Source organism: Loxodonta africana, chromosome 1, assembly GCF_030014295.1.
Source record: "Loxodonta africana isolate mLoxAfr1 chromosome 1, mLoxAfr1.hap2, whole genome shotgun sequence".
Classification (NCBI taxonomy): Eukaryota; Metazoa; Chordata; class Mammalia; order Proboscidea; family Elephantidae; genus Loxodonta; species Loxodonta africana.
This window is the reverse complement of record NC_087342.1, coordinates 71792124-71812411: the sequence shown is the minus strand read 5'-3', so window position 1 is coordinate 71812411 and position 20288 is coordinate 71792124. Positions and strand designations below refer to the sequence as shown.

Sequence of the window (20288 nt, the reverse complement as noted above, 5' to 3'; positions counted from 1 at the left end):
GCGTCTCTCCCATTTAACATACCTTCATCTATGCAAAAACGTTCCGGTGGCTTCTGTCTTAACCGAGCAATCAGAGAAAGCTTCGTTAGTGAATAAGTGAACTGAAAATAAACTGTCCGGATGCGTGTCTTTCCTTTGATTGTAGTCATACTTTTCTGAGGGACAGGCAGCAGTCCCACGTCCTGCTCCCCACCCAATCAACATTCTAAGGCTCCTCTGTATCTCTGTAACTGTATATAATAGCTATATCACCTCTGTTTAAGAAAAAACACTTTTAACATAGGAAACACGAAAGTCACAGAGTGAAAAGCATTTTTTCTATATTCATATTCTGCAAAAGGCTCGTTTCTAGACTACATATGGCTTCCACTGAAAGAACTAATTATTTCGGGAAGACATACTCTAAAGCAGCTGTCTCTGTGGCGCAATCGGTTAGCGCGTTCGGCTGTTAACCGAAAGGTTGGTGGTTCGAGCCCACCCAGGGACGGCTATTTTGGCTTTTGGCGTAAGGTCAAGTTTTGACGCCTTTCACAAATTAAGTGAAAGTCTTACTACTAACTATGCCTGCTCTAATATTTTTTAATAATCCCGCATTCATTCCATTAAAATTTACTGAAACCCTTCTATGTTTTTTTTTTTTTCTTCTTTGTGTCATCAGGTGTAAACTCAATCCGACCGTCTTGAACCCAGTCTGTAATCTCTCACTTTTAAACTGTGCTGGTCGATCCACCAAGCAGCCTTATTGGCACAGTGGTTAAAACACTCAGCTGTTAGCTAACAGGCTGCCAGTTCGACTTCCCAGCATTTTCCGCGGGAGAATTAACGTGGCACTCTGTTTCCTTGAAGATTTTTACAGCCTTGGAAACTCTATAGGACAGTTCTACTCTGTCCTATAGTGTCACCATGTGTCAGAATCGAATTGAGGGCGGTGGTTTGGGTTGGGTTCATCCAGTAGAATACAAAGAGCAATAAAGGTCTTGCCAAGGCCTTGCAGAGCTTGTCTTCTACTCTGAGCTTACTCCCTTTCTGCCTGAATCAGCTTCTTGAGTTGGGCTTTGGATTTCCACTTTCTTTAGGTTTAATTTACTGTTATTTTTCTTGATACTTGAGAAAAAATTTAAATCAGTGCAATATTGAATACATGTGGTGATGGTGGCCATCATTTTCTCATTCCTGGCATAAAAAAAAGCTGTGGATATTTACCATTGAGAATTATGTTTGATACATAATTTATAAATATCCTTTATCAGATTAGGAAAATTCCCTCCTGTTTCAAGTATGCTGAGATTTTTGTTTTCATAAACGGATGTTGAATATTATCAAATGCTTTTTCTGCACGTATTCAGATTATTACGTCACTTCCCCCTTGTTAACATGTTTACATGCCTTGATTGATTCTCAAGTGTTAAACCAGATTTGCGTTCCTGAAATGAACCCAACTTGCCATATTGTGTTATTTCTTTTATATTTTCCTAGATGCAGTTTGCGATCTCCCCAGGTTACCTGGCTGCTGGTGCGATCTTTTGTAACAAAACTATCTTAAGATGAGCCTGAGATGCTGACCCTTAAGTATATCAATACCTAATGCCACCCAGCCTGGGAATACAATTGCATTCATTCATTCAAGAAATTCTTAGTAAGCCCTATTATATCTGTTTTATTTTCTAAGCTGTTGGCAACTTGAGGAGAAAACTTTCTTTTTCAACTTGGTATTCTCTTTATCTAGCAAAGGTGGCAATGGCACTCAGGAGAATTCTGATAAATGAATATGCCAACTTGTCAAATCCCAACACTGGGCTTTCTGGCTCCCTTGGAGACATCATGACCTGAGGAAGCAGCCCACAGGAAACAAACTCACAAGGAATGAACGCAAAACCAGAACATCTAGTTCCTAGGATATATCACCCAAGGGAAGTGTTTGTACACAGGCAGGCATGTGGGTTGCGAGGAATGTTAAACCAAGGAGATCATAAATGTTTACTGTCTGGTCATTTTTATTCTCTCAAATAAAATAGGTCTATCAAATTAATATTTTAACATCGCTATTTTAGAGCCAGGATAAAGAAGTGGCTGAACCCACATCACCCAGAAAACACATGGATAATTACATCAGTGACAGAGGAGGAAAAAACAAGCTAAAGAAACAACATATACAAAAACCAAAATCATCTAATTTTTATAATCACCCTCTTAAAAAAAAAAAAAATCACCCTCTACTTCCTGTGAATTTAACAGAGTTGATCAGAGTCTTAATCTATGTGGGATTGTGTACAGATTTCTTAGTTTATCATGACACCTGAGTTTTCAGGTCCTCCTAGTGGCTTGCACTGATTCTTTGCAGCCTCCAGAACTGCTTGTGTGCTGAACCCTCCATTATTTAAGTCCCAACACGTGTAAGTCGATCTGAAGGGCATCCTTTCTGCCCAACCTCTCTTCTGGGCCTTGTCCACCTTTCAATTAGTTCTAACGCAATACTCCCTCCATGCAGCCCTGTTTGCAATTCTAGGAGCACACCGGGTTCTTTCAGACACTGCTGTGTTGTTTTCCCAGTTTACTTTTCAGGAATGACCTGGAAAACTTGAAGACTGAGCCATCTCTGAAGACTGTGATCACAGATTGGCTCTGCATTGAGGGCACTGCTGACCTTCCCAGGTAGTCAGCCAGGCCTTCACATGGTCCCCACTCATCTCTTACACACATCTACCACAATGCCTGTGGTACCTCTGTATATTTGTTTCTTAAATGCCCGTCTTATTCTATTGGCCTGTTTAAGACTCACGGAAACCCTAGCAGTGTAGTTGTTAAGAGCTATGTCTGCTAACCAAAAAAGGTAAGTAGTTTGAATCCACCAGGCACTCCTTGGAAACCCTATGGGGCAGTTCTACTCTGTCCTATAGGGTCACTGTGAGTCGGTATCCACTCAACGGCAATGGTCTTGTGTTTGTTTTTTTTATGACTCATAGTGCCCAGGGCCATGTGTTATTATCCGTTGTCATGCATTTTTCACACAGTGGGTTAGTAAATGCTGAATTAGTTAATTGACCAATAAACTGTACTAAGAATTAAATACGTAAATGAATAAACAGGATCAGGATGACCCCACAGCTTTTGGCCTGAGCACCTAGAATAAAGGAATTCACATTCACTGAGATGGGGATGACAGTAGGTGGGGTAGGTTTGGGAGTGGAGGGAGAATAGGAGTCCTTTGGAAATAAGATTGGGATGACTATTAACCTCTAATTGAAGATGAGTACGTAAGAGCATATGAGTCTGGAGTTTACCTGACAGTTTGAACTGGAGATCAAATGCTGTGAGTTATCTACATGTAGATGGTATTTAAATTAATCAGATTAGAGATTTCCAAGAGATGGGGCACTGATAGATGTCTTGCCTAGTGCTCCTATAACAGAAATACCACAAGTGGATGGCTCTGACACACGGCAATTTATCCTCTCACACTCTAGTTGAAGTCCGAATTCAGGGAACCAGCTCCAGCGGACGGCTTTCTGTGTCGGCTCTGGGGGAAGGTCCTTGTTGTCAGTCTTCCCTTGGTCTAAGAGCTTCTCAGCACAGGGAACCAAGGCCCAAAGGACACGCCCTGCTCCTGGCACTACTTTCTTGGTGGTATGTCTCTGCTGGCTTCTTTTAAATCTCAAGAGAGACTGATTTAAAACACAACCTAATCTTGTAGATTGAGTCCTACCTCATTAACATAACTGCCTCTAATTGTGCCTCATTAATGTCACAGAGATAGGATTTACAACACATAGAAAAATCACATCGGATGACAAAATGGCAGACAATCACATAAGACTGGGAATCATGGCCTAGCCAAGTTGACACATATTTTGGGAGGACACAATTCAACCACCAACAATAAGAGAAGAGGTCCAAGAACTAAGCCCTGGAATAACCAATGTTAAGAAGTCTTGATGCAGAGAAGGAGCCAATACTGAGAAGCAGCTACTAGGAAAACTGAGACTGTGGTGCCCTGAAAGCCAAATGGAGCCCTGCTGGCCAAGTGGTACATTCGGCTGCTAACCAAAAGGTGAGCAGTTGAAATCCACCAGCCACTCCTTGGAAACCATATGGGACAGTTCTACTGTCCTGCTGGGTCTCTGTTGCCAACACAAAGGCAACAGGTTTGGGTTTTTTTTGGAAGCCAAATGAAGATAATGTACCAAGAATCAGTGTCACAAATGCTGCCCGTGAGTCATGTAGGAGGAGCCTGAGAATTGACCATTCACTTAACAAGATGGGAGATCGTTAAGGACTTTGACAAAAGCCATTCCCATTAAGCGGTAAAAGTGAGAGCATAAGCCTGACTTAAAACCAAAATCAAACCCATTGCCATCGAGTTGATTCTGACTCACAGTGACCCTTTACGACACAGAACTGTCCCATATGGTTTCAAAGGCTCTAATCTTTACGGAACTTGACTGCCACCTTTCTCCTGTGGAGCAGCTGGTAGGTTTGAACCACCAACCATTCAGTTAGCAGCCGAGCACTTAATCACTTTGCCACCAGGGTTTAAAACAGAACACAAAGACAAACTAGAGGCAGCAAGTGATAATTCTTTCAAGGTGTTACGCTGATGTGGGGAGTGAAGAAATGGGGCAGTAGCTGGCAGAACTTTGGGGAGATAGGAGACATTTATTTTAAGATTGTGAAAATGTCATGTTTCCATGTGCATATGAAAGCTCAAGAAGATAAAAAATGATGTGGCATAGTTAAAGAAACATCCTGAGAGGACAGTATCTAGTGTACAAGCAAAGAAAAATAGTACTTAATAAGACGACTACGTGATTATTATGTAGTCACTTTATTAACTTACTCAAAGTGAACTGTCTATTTGTGTGGTCCCCACTGGATCCTGCCCCTACCTTCCTTGGACTGGTGTGATCCCTACTCCTCTGGCCACCTCCCCACCCAGGCTCTCTATTCAGCCTGAGACACCCCCATTGTGAAGCCAGAGAGGAACAATAAGAAGACAGAACTACTCGGCATCCAACCCAACCAATTAGGAGAAATCAGGTGGGGCCAGAATGTCTATGGTCAGTCCCGGGTGGTCAGGCCCTGGAAAGCCCTTTCTCCACTTATAGGCAGACCAGCAGTCCCTGCGGGTCCACAGGTGACAGTGCACTACATCACCACTCTACCAACCCTGGAAAATGGGTGTATCATAACTGCCGCGTGCGTTCCTGGGCAAACTGCAAGTAGTGGCCTAGACCTGTTTCAGGCTGACGCTATACTTCATCACACTTGTAACCTGGGCCCACAGCATCGTCTTTCTAGATGACCTCATTACGCTTTTCTGCACCCTTGGGGCCTGATGCCTCGGCCCAAGCTGGCACCTTTGAATCCCATCTCACCCACCTGCCTGCTGCTCCTTCTACCCTGGATGTGCCATCACCAATCTACTGCTGCTCTCCAGTGGTGCTGCCTGCTAGCCTGTAACTCTCGAATGGAGGGCTTTCTGTAGTTCTGCCAAACCTTCTCCAATGGATGAATATGGGCTCTGAGTGAAGTAACTATGAAAAGGTAAAAGGAGGGCTCTGAGGCAGTGAGAGAGTTGGGTTTAGAAGTCCCTGGGTGACACAAACAGTTAACTCTTCAACTACTAGCCGAAAGGTTGACGGTTCAAACCCACCTGGAGTGACTTCAAAGACAGGCCTGGGAATCTGCTTTCAAAAACTCAGAGCCTTGAAACGACTATGGAGCAGCTCTACTCTGCACATATGGGGTCGCAATGAGTCAGAAACAACTGGAGAGCACTTAACAACAATAGATGATGCAAGGGGGGGCCGGCTTCTGAGGTTGGGAAATGGAGTGATGGTGAGTCAAAAGGGTATAAGGAGATGGAAAATGGAACTTGCACAACATCCCCCCAGAAACTAAAGAGCATAGTGTGCGTACACTATTTTTTTCCTTGCCTATTCTATAAATACATTTGCAAGGTGGCCCACCCCAGTAATCTCTGCCCATTTACTTTTTCGAAATAAAAAAGATGGTGCTACTGCCCTCCCCTGTGGCTGGTAATTAGGACACCACTGCCTGGGATAGCCATTATGGCTCTGGTTGAAAGTAAAGGCCCTTCCTTGGGTCCAGGAAGTGGGATTTTTAGGGGGCCTCACCGGGCAGGAGTGCAGGCAGCCAGGAGTCAGATAAGAAAAAAACTGGCACCTATAGAAGTCGTAATTATGCTAGTATGAATTAGGTACCAAAGGCAGGTATGTACAGAGGGCAATGGCAAGGAGAGTCACACAACTTTCATGTTTAGGTCCTCACCAGACACTCCTGATCTGAGAAACACAATAAAATGCCTGCCTGAATAGTCACTAGCACTCTAGTAAAATGTAGGCAGGAAACAGGGTAGGGCCAAGAGGTGGGAGGGACCTCCCTGCCCCTTAGGAATTCCTGGTCACTGAGGGTCCCTCCCTGCCTTCTGAGGGCTGTGGAGCTCCAAAGATCTTGGCAAGGAGCCCTCGGTTAGAGCGGGCTTGTTCCTGAGCAGTGGCCAGACGAGCCCGTTCACGATCCCCTGGACGGGCTGCCTTCTGGGCCCTCAGCTCTTGCTCAGTGGGGCGCTGCGCAAAGGTCCAGGAGCCATTGGGGCGGGAAGGATCCCCTTCAGCAGCAAGGAAGCGGTTTCCCTTCTCCACACTTCGAAGGTAAAAGTCAGTCTCACGCTTGGCCTGGGCAACCTCGGCCCTCAGGCGCTGCCTGCGCACTTGGCGCTCAAAGGCCAGGTGTTCACTGAGGTGGGACCAGGTGAAACGATGCAAGTACTGCAGGCAGAAAAACAAAAAGATCAGGGTGGTCAGGGCAGGAGAAGTGATCAGAACCGCAGGATCGACAAGAGGCCATGGGGTACCGAGGGCAGGGGCAGGGAAGGGGGAAGATGAAGAGTGCAGCAGCAAGCCTATCTACTCACCTTGAGGTTCCACAAGTCATAGCGAAAGGGGCTGCGCCTACGGGCACCCATGGGCGTATTGTGCAGACTGGCCGCCACCCGCTTGGCCACACGCTTGTCCCGGAACTCCACCCAACCCTCGGTGTAGTCCTTGCTGTACTTGGACCGCTTCTTTTCTCCAGTGCCCGCGGCCGCCTTCTTTTTTTTACGCCGCACGAACCCATCTGAGAGCCAAGAAGAGAGCCGCTGTCAAAGAAGTCAGTGCCGCGTCTGCACCTCCCACTCGCCTTGCTGTTTTCCAAACCCGCAGGCCAGGGTCCCACCTCACAGTCTTTGCACGGGAGCAGTGATCTGGGAGGTATACCCTTGCCCCATACGTAGTTCAAGTCTTTGCTCGAATGTCACCTCCTTAATCAGACCTGCCCTGAACACTATTTCAAAAATTGCACACGCCCCAACCCCAACCCTTGCCTGGAAAGGATGGGGAGGAGTGGCTGATTATATACTGTTTCTTGGCAAGGACCTGATGACAAGTCGTAAGTGTTCAGTTCCGTGAAAAAGCCACTGAGATTTTACCCAGGAATGAATCATTTAACAAACCGGTGAACTGAACCCCCAAAGGAGGTGACCAGAGGCTTGATTCGAACCTTCCTACTAACAATCCGAGCACTAAAGCCCAGCTAGGAAACCCACGATACACCCCATCCCAAGTGACATGCACTACCGATTTACCAGCCAGGACTCTGCCGAGACAACGGGAAGTGCCTGCGTGCCCACCCCCCAGTGAACTTCACCTTTCCCCCCACTCCCGGTCAGGGCCTTTGCACTTACCTTCGGGCTGGAAAAAAACGCGCCCGACCTCGCCATAGGCACTGAGAAGGTTGCGTACATGCAGGGGACGGAAGCGCGGCGGGATGTGACCCAGGTACACAATTCCCGGCACTACCCGTTTTTTGCCGCTGCATTCCTCCTGCTCTTCTCCCGGCTCCTCCTGCTCTTCCCTCGGCTCTGGGTTTTGGTTTCCCCCTTCCAGCGGCTCTTGCTCCACCGCTTCCTTCTCCCAGCCTTCTGCCTCCATGCCGGCTGGCACGTGAAGCACGACAGCCGTAAAGCTCCGCGCAGTCTGACGCACACCGAGAGCGACAACCGGTAGCGAGGGGGAGGGGCCAAAGGGAATGATGACAAATGAAAAGACAAGATGGGGCGATGAGGGCGGGTGCAGAAAAAGAGATGGCGAGCGGAGAGGGCGGAAGTGGGATCCCAGATCAGCTGCCGGATTCAGAGCGTGGGGGCGGGATCAAAGGCTCGGGAATGCCAAACAAACCACTCCTGAGCTGGAGAGGCAGGACCGGAAGAGGCCGATCTTCAATTAGAAAGCCCCTTTGCAGCGCCTTGCTGACGCACAGAAAGGTCGAATGAGGCAGGCTTATCCGGGAGTTTAGGAAAACAGTTTTTTTCGGTTAACTCCGTATGTTCTAAGGAGACCTGGTGACGCAATGGTTAAGGTCTTGGCTGCTAGCCGAAAGGTACAGCCTAAAGATCTTTGGTTGGAACTCACCAGCCGCTCCGCAGGAGAAAAGACCTGGCGATCTGCTTCCCTAAAGATTAAAAAAAAAAAATTTTTTTTTTTTGATTACCGCCTAGGAAACCCTATGGAGCAGTTTTCCTCTGACTTATGGGGTCCCTGTGAGTCGGAATCAAGGCACACAACTACAACCATATGGTCTAGCGATCAAAATGCCATTTTACCGAAGGACCTGGGTTCTACTTCGGTTGACGGTGGAGAGATCACTCTCCTTTTAAAGTTTACTAAAGTTTCCATTTTTTAATTTGATTACGTTTGAGTTTGGAAATTTAGAGTTTTAAATATTTTGTTTAAATTTGAAAATGTATTTCATTATTACTTTTGCAAATTTAAGTTTTTGAAACATGTTTAATTTTGAAAAATTAAGCTTTGAACTTTTACAATTCAAACTTGATTTTGTGAATAAGATGTCTAAAATATTAAAATGTGTAACAATTATTTCATTAAAAAACTTATCTGGCGTCTGTTATACGTTTGTATTGATATATTATTCATGTTTTTTCTGTGTTACAAATATGTTGTCAGGTTGTCAGGTGCATCCATGGCCTGGACTCAGGCAACCACCGGGCGGCGTACTCAGCCCTCTTCCCAGTCCTGTCCTCATAGGTTTCCCCTCAGATCCCAAACCACTGTTCCTTTGTTTGTGGGACAGTAGAGTTTGGGCGGTCCTGGGGGCGAACCCAACGGGAAAACCGAAGTCTCATTCCCGGCGCCCTCAGCCTCCGCCTCTGCCCCTTCTAGTCGACAGAGGACGCGCCCGATAAGGGACGCCATCCGCGCCCTTAATGAGCTGCGCAGCTCTGCGGTTCCTCGGATCTGCACCCGCGGCGGAGCCGACTCTGAGGGCCGCTCAGTGGAACCGTGTACAGGTTACTAGGCCAGCTTTCTGGATGAGGCCTGGGACGCGTTTGAGGAGTATCAATAAAAGTCTGTTCTTTCTGCGACCGGATAATACTTCCCATCGGTCTCAAACGCGGTCGCAAAGCCACGCACAGGACTGAAGTGGGTGACATATACGTCCACAGTCACAGCCCAGGATAACTTTTGCTGGGTAGGCCCCAAATATATTCCTAGAGTAACGCGATGCCTGCGCTCTTTCATGGAGTATCTAAAATTGTAATAAACTAGACTCCTTGAGTTCTCACCCGCCTATTGTATTTTTTAAAAATCTCTCAGTTGCTGTCTGCTCCTTTATGGGAGGGTTGTGAGAGGAACAGACGCGGGTGCTGCTTTTAAATTCTTAATGCCGATGTCTTCAAAACACAGTAACAGTGAATGAAATGAAAGCACATCCTAGAGTTGCTTCAAAAGATAAGGGACGGGAGAGAGATGAGGAGAAGTAGATGATGCAAGAGTGGCTGTCAGTTGCGTGATGGCTACAATGGGAGTTCATTATACTATTTTCCCTACTTTTTGTATGTTTCAAAATTGTCATAAATGTTTATTCAAAAAGTACCATCATAACAGAAGGGCCATCGAACCTTCAAAAATTTTTAAATGAAAACCTTGGGAGCAGGACTTCCTTCCCCTTCTGCACGCTCCTTATGTCCCCTTCTCAGCAGAACTCAGTGGAAAATCAATTTTCCAGGAGACCAGGTATTACTTCAGCGACCCAAATGACCTGTGAAGCAACCATTGTTAGCAGTTTCTTTTTTATGTACCTGGGGCTGGTTTATATATTTTTTTAAAGATCCCGACAAGTATGCCTTTGAGCACAATTGTCACTTACCTGCGGTAAGGGGTTATTGCTATGAGAGTCCGAACCCATAGAAAGACAACATGAAGCTTCACTGGGCTTTAGCAAAAACTGAGTCCTTCGAGCCGGATTCGAACCAGCGACCTAAGGATAGCCAGCTTGAAACACCTACAGTCCTCCGCTCTACCAACTGAGCTATCGAAGGGCTCTGTGCTGGCGCCCCTTAAGACATTTTAAATAATATTTGTCCTAATGATCTTTTGATTATATTCAATTTTATTTCGAAATTACAGGTAAATATGAGGGAGTTTTCTAGCGTGCTGTAAATGTTCTATGAACTGATCTGGGTGCTTATTACACAAGTGTATAAATATGCAGAAATTCATCCCCTTGAAAGCTTAAGATTTGTGCTTTTTATGGTACACATGTGACACGTACGTTTGAAAAAAAAAAATCCACCACCAATGTTCCATGTCCTGCTCCCCTACATATATAGAACCATTGCCCGTATTAAGCCTGTTGTCCAGCTGTACTGTCCACTTAGCGCCTCTGCTCTGTATCTAAGGTGTCGTCATTGGTTGCTGAATGGTAAGGTTATTCTAAATATAAACAAATTAGTTGAAGAGAAACCTACTATCTTGAAGCAGAGTTACTGCCCAATTCGTTTTGGAAACACTGAGATCCTCCTTTCTGAAGGATGAAGGAAAATTATGGATAGACACAAACATACTAATGAAACATGAGAGGGCTATGTGTGTTTGTACTTTTTTTTTTTTTTTTTAAGGAATTGCATGGCTCATGAATTGCACAATTACAATGAGACAAGTAAATGAAACACTAACTCTTCCTCCTATTTAAAAAAGAAATGTAGGTGCTCCATTTATACGGATACTGTCATGCATTGCTGATGAGTGCTGAGTTTGGCTTTCAGTTTGCTGGCATCTAAGACAGAACCGGCACCAATGGGTGAAAAAGTAAACCATGTAGAAAGACTTTTATTGATTATGTATTTACGGAAAAGATGGTCTAGTTAATGTATTTATTTAAAAAATGCTTATTAAAGTGAAAGTTCTCCATAACTGTACTTATGAAAAAATACCAAATTTTTCCTCAAAAAGAACTTGTTCAATAGTTCCTATGAGAAATATTGACAGGACATAATTAAATTTAATTCAGTGATTCTGTTCCTTTCCGTAGGAAACTAAGATTATCTGGCCTAGTAAAACTTTTTTCCCAATAATCTAACCTAATTTAGCTAGTGTAGAGAAAGCCTGGAAAAACCGACAGTTTCTATTCAGGGTGATTTTTCCCATGTATCTGCGCTGAGTCTTGGACACCAAAATGAAAGCAGCTGAGCTGTCATTCCACCTGTCAAACCTCAGGGTCTCACTTCATTCTCAGACAAAAGCTCCCCCAATTTTCAGAGAGAAAGGCAAGAATGGGACCTGACAGGAGCCTTGCTGTTTTTCTCACCAACTAGTGCTAAGGTATAAGTGCTCCCTTGAGACCCCAGAGCTTCAAATCTTCTAGCCACATGGTACTCGAAGGTTGATTTTATTCTGAAAAACTCTTACAGCTGATCTCGCCAGTTCTTTTAAAGTTCTTTTACCTGTAAACTAATCTGAGCATAAGACTCCCATCTCAGGGTCTTTAAAGTTTCAATTCTATCTATCTTGAATGCTCTTTCCCCAAGATCGGGGATATAAGGGCAAGTAATCTTCACACTAGACTTAGATCTTGCCTTTTGGGAAGACTTTCTTCCTCTTTATACAGAATATAGTGTCAGAACTACCAGCTATTCGATTCTTTGGGGACAAGTTTTCCCCAAGGCAGACTGAAAATTGTAGTATGAAATCACCAAATCCAAATCTTCCTAATTCCTTGTGCTCCTAAAATTACAAGACGATTTCTTAATGTTCTGTTTTACACCTAATTACTATGAGCACACTGACCTTCATATTCTAGGGGAAGTTTCATGACTATCTCATACATGTGTGCCATCTGTGGTCTAAGATTTCTGCTTCCGTGGCTGAAATGGCTACAGGAAACATGGGCTTTGTCTTGTCTTCTGTTCTTATTCCTGAGGGCAGACGGGGCTGCTCAACACTCCTAACTCCTTGTAGTTCAGCAGTAGCAATTATTACCTGGGAGCAGGGCAGATGTTTTCAGTCCCAATAGAAGCCACACATGCAGCGTCCAGGGAATTGATTAGCAGTCTAATGTGTTAGCCACTTAACCACCTCATCCGCTCTTTTGTCTGTGTTTCGTCACCAATGATCAGTACGTCAGACTTGCCTGACAACCGCAGCGCTCGGCCTAGATCCAGTCTAGTCGCCCAAGGACGTACCCACCAGGGGGCGCCATCCTCACGCTTCATGGACCGCCTGGCGCCATGGTTTCTGCAATCTGCACCGCAGAAGGGCTGACTGCGAGGGCCACGCCCGAGCTCTTTCTATTACTTAATATTAATATTTATATTACTTATTAATAGAAACATGCCTTAGCTGTGGGTCCTGGTGCTTTTTTTTTTTTTTTCCTCCTCACTCCGACTCGAACCTGCTCTAGGCACGAAGCTACCCAGAACGGCCAAATCAAAAAAAACCCAAACCTGTTGCAGTCGAGTCGATTCCGACTCATACCGACCCTACAGGCCAGAGTAGAACTGCCCCATAAGGCTTCCAAGGAGTGACTGGTGTATTCCGGTGGCAAATATGTACTTACTTACAATATGGGTTGGACAGTTTTTCCCAGGACAAGGGCCCAACTATGTTCCTAAAATACTGGTGGCCTGGGCGGCCTCCTCAGCTCACGGTTGTCGCACCTTCCTCGCGTTCGCACCTGCACTCTGTTAATTTGAAGGGAGACAACTTATTCGTCAATTTTCTTCCCCTCCTAATGTGTGTGCAGTGGGGCGGGAGGACGGATTCGATTCATTTTGAATCCCAACACAGATCTCTTGTAAACACAGCAACAGTGGGTGAAATGAGAACAAGTCTTCTTTTTACCCAGAAAGATCAGGACAGGGGCGAGGTGTGTATTTCGGGGTTGTTGTTAGGTGCCGTCGAGTCGGTTCCGACTCATAGCGACCCTATGCACAACAGAACGAAACACTGCCCGGTCCTGCGCCATCCTTACAATCCTTGTTATGCTTGAGCTCATTGTTGCAGCCACTGTGTCAATCCATCTAGTTGAGGGTCTTCCTCTTTACCGCTGACCCTGTACTCTGCCAAGCATGATGTCCTTCTCCAGGGACTCATCCCTCCTGACAATATGCCCAAAGTATGTAAGACCCAGTCTCGCCATCCTTGCCTCTAAGGACCATTCTGGCTGCACTTCTTCCATGACAGTTCGTTCTTTTGGCAGTCCATGGTATATTCAACATTCTACACCAACACCACAATTCAAAGGCTTCCTTATTCATTGTCCAGCTTTCACATGCATATGATGCGATTGAAAATACCATGGCTTGGGTCAGGCGCACCTTAGTCTTCAGGGTGATATCTTTGCTCTTCAACACATTGAAGAGGTCCTTTGCAGCAGATTTGACCAATGCAATGCATCTTTTGATTTCTTGACTGCTGCTTCCATGGCTGTTGATTGTGGATCCAAGGAAAATGAAATCCTTGACAACTTCAATCTTTTCTCCATTTATCATGATGTTGCTCATTGGTCCAGTTGTGAGGATTTTTGTTTTCTTTCTGTTGAGGTGCAAGGCATACTGAAGGCTGTGGTCTTTGATCTTCATTAGTAAGTGCTTCAGGTCCTCTTCCCTTTCAGCAAGCAAGGTTGTGTCATCTGCATAACGCAGGTTGTTAATGAGTCTTCCTCCAATCCTGATGCCCCGTTCTTCTTCATATAGTCCAGCTTCTCGTATTATTTGTTCAGCATACAGATTAAATAGGTATGGTGAAAGAATACAACCCTGACGCACACCTTTCCTGACTTTAAACCAATCAGTATCCCCTTGTTCTCTCCGAACAACTGCCTCTTGATCTATGTAAAGGTTCTTCATGAGCACAATTAAGTGTTCTGGAATTCCCATTCTTCGCAGTGTTATCCATAGTTTGTTATGATCCACCCAGTCAAATGCCTTTGCATAGTCCATAAAACACAGGTGAACATCCTTCTGGTGTTCTCTGCTTTCAGCTGGGATCCATCTGACATCAGCAATGATATCCCTGGTTCCACGTCCTCTTCTGAAACTAGCCTGAATTTCTGGCAGTTCCCTGTCGATATACTGCTGCAGCCATTTCTGAATGATCTTCAGCAAAAGTTTGCTTGCGTGTGATATTAATGATATTGTCCTATAATTTCCACATTTTGTTGGATCACCTTTCTTGGAAATAGGTGTAAATATGGATCTCTTCCAGTCAGTTGGCCAGGAAGCTGTCTTCCATATTTCTTGGCATAGATGAGTGAGCACTCCCAGCGCTGCATCTGTTTGTTGAAACATCTCAATTGATATTCCATCAATTCCTGGAACTTTGTTTTTCACCAGTGCCTTCAGAGCAGCTTGGACTTCTTCCTTCAGTACCATCGGTTCCTGATCATATGCCACCTCTTGAAATGGTTAAACATAGACTAATTCTTTTTGGTATAATGACTCTGTGTATTCCATCCATCTTCTTTTGATGCTTCCTGCATCGTTCACTATTTTCCCCATGGAATCCTTCACTATTCCAACTCGAGGCTTGAATTTTTTCTTCAGTTCTTTCAGCTTGAGAAACGCCGAACGTGTTCTTCCCTTTTGGTTTTCCATCTCCAGCTCTTCGCACATATCGTTATAATACTTTACTTTGTCTTCTCGAGAGGCCCTTTGAAATCTTCTGTTCAGTTCTTTTACTTCATCAATTCTTCCTTTTGCTTTAGCTGCTTGACGCTCAAGAGCAAGTTTCAGAGTCTCCTCTGACATCTCTCTTGGTCTTTTCTTTCTTTCCTGTCTTCTCAGTGACCTCTTGCTTTCTTCATGGATGGTGTCCTTGATGTCATTCCACAACTCGTCTGGTCTGCGGTCACTAGTGTTCAATGCGTCAAATCTATTCTTCAGATCGTCTCTAAATTCAGGTAAGATATACTCAAGTTCATATTTTGGCTCTCCTGGGCTTGCTCTGATTTCTTCCGTTTTAGCTTGAACTTGGATATGAGCAATTGATGGACTGTTCCACAGTCGGCCCCTGGCCTTGTTCTGACTGATTATATTGAGCTTTTCCATCGTCTCTTTCCACAGATGTAGTAGATGATGCAAAATGGCTGTGAATTTAGGGTGGTTGTGTCTTGGTGACAGGTACGATGAGAGTTCATTATGCTATCTGCTGCTTTGAAATTGTCACCAATAAAAGGCTTCGTTAAAAGCCGCTATGTGTCAGAATCGACTCGAAGGCAACGGTTTTTCTGTTTTGGTTTGGTTTTTTTGTTTTTCAAAAGTACTAAGATGACAGAGGTACTCAAAGACCATCGCACATCCAAAGAAATTAAAATAAAAACCTCGAGCCGCAAAGCATCCTTCCATTCTGCATACTTCTCAAGCTCCTTCTCAACTGAACTCTGTCGTGGGCGCCGCCCCTGATTTGTTGGTCCGGCGTGGACACGGCAGAAGCCCCAACTATCTTGGTGGCGGGAGCGGCAAGAAAAACTGCATTTGATGACCACTGGTGGTGGGAAACAAGCATGGGGGCAAGAAGCAGGGATCCCGCAGGAGAGTTGAGGGTGGGGGACGAAGCGGAAGAGAAGGGCGTCACTGTTGCCAGGTAAGAATTTCACAAGTGAAAACTGAAAACTACGTCTGCCTGAAAACCTTGACTTTCAGTGAACCTGGGGCCCTTCCCTGAAACAATCAGCGCCTCCATGTTTGAACTGAAATGGCGGCCTAATTGGAATTGTCTTTTTGACAGGGTAACATTTGAGATGGCCAGTATCTATGCAGATAAGGTCAACAGTTTGCAAAAACGCCGTCCTTCGGGCCGGATTCGAACCAGCGACCTAAGGATACCTAGAGCTAGTACACCTACAGTCCTCCGCTCTACCAACTGAGCTACCGAAGGGGGCTTGGAGTGCCCTGGTCTTAAAAATCCCCAAAATAATGATTATTCTGATAGTGCCTGCTCTTGTATTTATATTGACTTTGAAAGTATAGCTATTTCTGAAGTAGTCTTCTTATGCACTGGAAGTGTTCTATATAATGATCTGGGTCTGGTTTTATGAATTTATAAACATGTAAACATTTTATTAGGTTGCGTATTTAAGATACTAGGATATTACTGGATGTATGTAAGCTATATCTCAAAACAAAACCAGTACCAGGATCCTACGTCCTCCTCCTCTAGGTATCAACCTCCAGGATTATGCCTGATACCCTGTTGTCCCTCGGTTACCTTCCTTTTCTCTCTTAAATGTGCTTTGGTTTGGCAGGGAAATGATATGGTTACCCTAACTACGGACAACTGTGTTGAATAAAGTTTTAGGGTCGTGAAACAGCGATGTCCAGTGCATTTTGTACCATTGACATTCTCCTTTCTGAAGGTCAAATGTGAGATCATGTATATTCATAACTCTAACGATGAAGCATGTGGGTTATTTTGTGTATACACGTGTGTGTGTAGATTTTTTTAGTTGGATAAATTATTTGGGTGGTTTATAGTATATTGCAGAGAGGAGCATTTAAAATGAAACAAAAACCTTCAAAACTTTTTATTGGAAGTATATTCTTTTTCAAAGCAAATTGTCAAACATCAAGTTTCAGCCAGGATTGTCACAGCTCAGCTTCTTGCTCCTAAGGCAAGAATGAACGCAAACAGGTAATGTGCTAAACCGCCCGGAGGGAAAAGACCTTCATTGATGATGTATGTAAGGAAGACTCTTAAGTGGATTTCTCAATATTATTTTAAAATTTCGACAAAAAAAAATCACAGTCACCAACACCTCCCATCAGAAATATTGAGAACAATTATATTTAACTCAGTAATCCCTTTCCTTGAGAAACTAAGCAAACATCATCTGGTAACATTTCCTAACCTAACAGAGAGTGAACAGCTTGCGGGGGTGGGGCAGAGAGAGGATGGAAAATGGCGGTTTCTTCTGCCTACTATCAGGTGTACTATCTGGGCCTTGGATATGCGATGCAAAAGCAGCAGAGATACCAACATGTGGTGAAATTTCAGGGATGCTACTGGATTCAATTGCTGATACAGCGAGGAACTGTCTCTGCCAGGATTCAGAAATTTTCCTCGGGTAACAGAGGAACAGGAAGCCCCAGGAAGCAAACAGGAAGGAGCAAGTCCACTTTTCCCTCTCCATCCTTGCATTCTCCCTCTGGCTTCCCTAAAGCTTAACAGGGATCAGGTAGTAAAGCAGCAATGTGGTTTATAGGGTCCCATCCCTGTATCACAAGGTGGATTAAAGAAGGGTAGGTTTGGAGTTGAGAGTCAATAGTTTCACAACTGATAAAACTTCCATGTGAATTTTAAGGTAATATTCTTGATCTTCATTTTACCACTGTGGAAACCGAGTGATTGGAGAACTTAATACCTAATGCAATGTTATTAGAAATGCGTACTTCCAACTCATGGCTCAAAGCGTCTATACAAACCAGTCGCTTTCAGTTCAGTCATGCCAAAGCACATCCCATGGACCTGAGCTATGGGGCTGAGCTAGTTTCTTTCACTCCAGTCCCACACTTGCTCCCCTAATAGGGTCATAGAAAAGAAGCAGAGAGAAAAAAATGAGGACATTTGTAACTGAATAAATTCTGGCCAGCGAAGAGTAAGGAGAAAGCACCTAAATGATGATAAGAGTCAAGGCAAGGCTGACCTTGAGCAGAGGTTTGAGATAAATGATGAGTTTCTTCATATATTTGGATCACCTAAGTTTTTAACTTTCTTGCCTAAGATGTGGGGGGCAGGAAGGCGGGGGTTTCGTTTCATCCCACAGAAAGTTATCTATTTTTTTTTAGCCCTAATTGCAATGAAAAAGCAAAAGAGAATATCAAGCATTAAGGACAGTATAAAGGTATAAAAAGGCCTAGTACTGGTGCCCTTCACAGCATAGGGACATAGAGTCACTTTCTTAAATAAGCTGTTAGGCTTTCTCCATTTCAACCTTAATCATCTTGCATCAATTTAATTGAGGCTAGAAAACATAAAACCCTAGAAAGAGGAAGTCTCTAATAGTGGAATTTCAGGCAAAGAAGCAGTCGCAGGCGCCAATGTTGGGTAGGGGCCTCCAAAACAACGCCCAGAGGAGCCTCCTCTTCAGAACCAGCTTCTGACAGCACCAACAAATCACCTGATGCCTGGTACTTGACAGGTCCGTAAGAAAGAGGGAACTGCTTTTGTCTTTTTTGCAAGGACTCTGGCTCTAAGGCTGTAGCCATAAGTATATTCGCGTCCCTTATTAATGTTTACCTTGGGGGGCGGGAGGAGGAGTGGGAAACTTGTACTCAACCCTTGAGGGAAATTGTAACTACAGGGGCCTGAATGCAGTGAGAAATTAATCAGGACGCAGGCCCCCTCGTGGCCATGCATCTGAGAGCGGTGATAAAGAAAGGGACATTCGTAGACCATAGTGACCCTGGACAATCTGTTTCTGGGGACAGCAGAGACAACTGGTGGAAATTTAGGGGAACAGGGATTGGAGGGAATTACTGGGAAAGCCAACGCCAAGCCTCACTGCTTGAGGAACTTGATATTTCTTCATAGGGGCATCTGCAATTTCCTTTGGTTCCCGTTTTCCCTCAGTACGATTCCAGTGTTAAACTTACGCCTGATTCCCAAGATTTTCTGTGGACTTCGCGTCCTGATCCACGGGCACTCTGTGTCCTTCTCCCGACAGGACCCAGCAACCTGGAACAGATTAGAAGTGGTCCTGAGGGGCGGAATTTGTCCAGGGGCTATCTGATCACAACTGAGTCGCAAATCTGCTCTTAGTCCTGTTGGCTCTAACTACAAATAATGACCACACATTGAAATAGCGGAGGGTCATGAATTACTTCAAGATATTAAAGAGTGTAAAGGATGTATAGCCACGTATCCAGCCGGGGAATTAGCTCAAATGGTAGAGCGCTCGCTTAGCATGCGAGAGGTAGCGGGATCGATGCCCGCATTCTCCAGTTTTATGTTCCTCTTACCCTTGAGCCTTTACTCTCGTCCTCAGTAAATACGTGCCAAAAAACATGTTAGCTTAACAACATGCGCCCATTTCTTAATAGGAATGGTCTGTCCATGAAGACCCACATATTTCAAAGTACCGCCGTCTTCAACCAGTGCTAAAATACACAAAGCCAACTTCGGGATTTCTCTCATGATTTCCAGGCCTGAATCTTTGTCTCCGCCATGTGGTCTTACAAATCTACACTTTAGTCCTTTGTGTATTAACATTACAGTTTAATTCTCAGAATCTGTTTCCCATATGCCCGGCCTATTGAGGGTCACTTCAAGTTCTTGCAACTAGGGCAGATGCACTCCCATTTCTTATGGAAATGATGGAGACCCAAAGAATATGTAGGTGTGTTTGAGATTTGTTTTTTTACAACCACTTTTCCTCTTCTGGAGTCATCCAGCTGTATCTTAGGTAGTACTGAGGTGTTTAGCGGTGCTGGAATATGGCGGAATACAGGTTAAAATATAAGAGGGGAATTGCGGTGGAGGGCCTATCTGGATTAGAATCCAAGGTGTCTTGGCAAGCTCAATCTAGAACTATCTAATAAACTTTGTATCCAAATCCCAAACCTTATCTTTGAAAATTGAACTATTTTTCCTTTTAACCTCAACTCACTTTCAAAAAGCAGGGAGTTAATTGAGAGCCTCCAATTTAGACCAGTCTCCAGCTATTGTTAGGGATAGTCTCCAGTGTCTTTTTTTTCTCAAACTACCACCCTACTTCAACGAGCCTGGGCTTCGGTGTTCTCTATTAGCTCTCCAGGTAATTCTGATACACGTCAAAATTTGAGGATCATTTGCGTAATGGATAAAAGTTCCGGAGCATGAAGAGGAAGGTTAAAAAAAAATTCGCTAAGCACAAGATCCTCAGACGATTCTTCCTTGCTTTGATCTAAGGTCTTTGCCGTCGAGGACTTCTCCAAGGTATTCGAAATCACCTTT

At 44.5% G+C, this 20288-nt stretch overlaps 1 protein-coding gene and 4 non-coding genes across 5 annotated transcripts; 2 read left to right on the top strand and 3 right to left on the bottom strand.

The window, feature by feature from the left end:
* The first annotated feature begins 413 nt into the window (after positions 1-413).
* On the top strand, positions 414-487 carry TRNAN-GUU (transfer RNA asparagine (anticodon GUU)). Its single transcript has one exon. It is a non-coding gene; the product is annotated as a tRNA-Asn (tRNA).
* A 1485-nt stretch (positions 488-1972) lies between these two features.
* Positions 1973-8034, bottom strand: ABT1 (activator of basal transcription 1). Its single transcript, XM_003416394.4, has 3 exons — positions 7745-8034; positions 6935-7137; positions 1973-6788 (listed from the first exon to the last, which is right to left on the bottom strand). Exons 1-3 carry the CDS (start codon positions 7989-7991, stop codon positions 6408-6410), a joined length of 831 nt encoding a protein of 276 aa, XP_003416442.1. The 5' UTR covers positions 7992-8034; the 3' UTR covers positions 1973-6407.
* Positions 8035-10310: 2276 nt separating this feature from the next.
* Positions 10311-10399, bottom strand: TRNAY-GUA (transfer RNA tyrosine (anticodon GUA)). The gene is given in 2 exon segments: positions 10311-10346; positions 10363-10399. It is a non-coding gene; the product is annotated as a tRNA-Tyr (tRNA).
* Positions 10400-16145: 5746 nt separating this feature from the next.
* On the bottom strand, positions 16146-16235 carry TRNAY-GUA (transfer RNA tyrosine (anticodon GUA)). The gene is given in 2 exon segments: positions 16146-16181; positions 16199-16235. It is a non-coding gene; the product is annotated as a tRNA-Tyr (tRNA).
* Positions 16236-19224: 2989 nt separating this feature from the next.
* Positions 19225-19297, top strand: TRNAA-AGC (transfer RNA alanine (anticodon AGC)). The gene has a single exon. It is a non-coding gene; the product is annotated as a tRNA-Ala (tRNA).
* Positions 19298-20288: the final 991 nt, after the last annotated feature.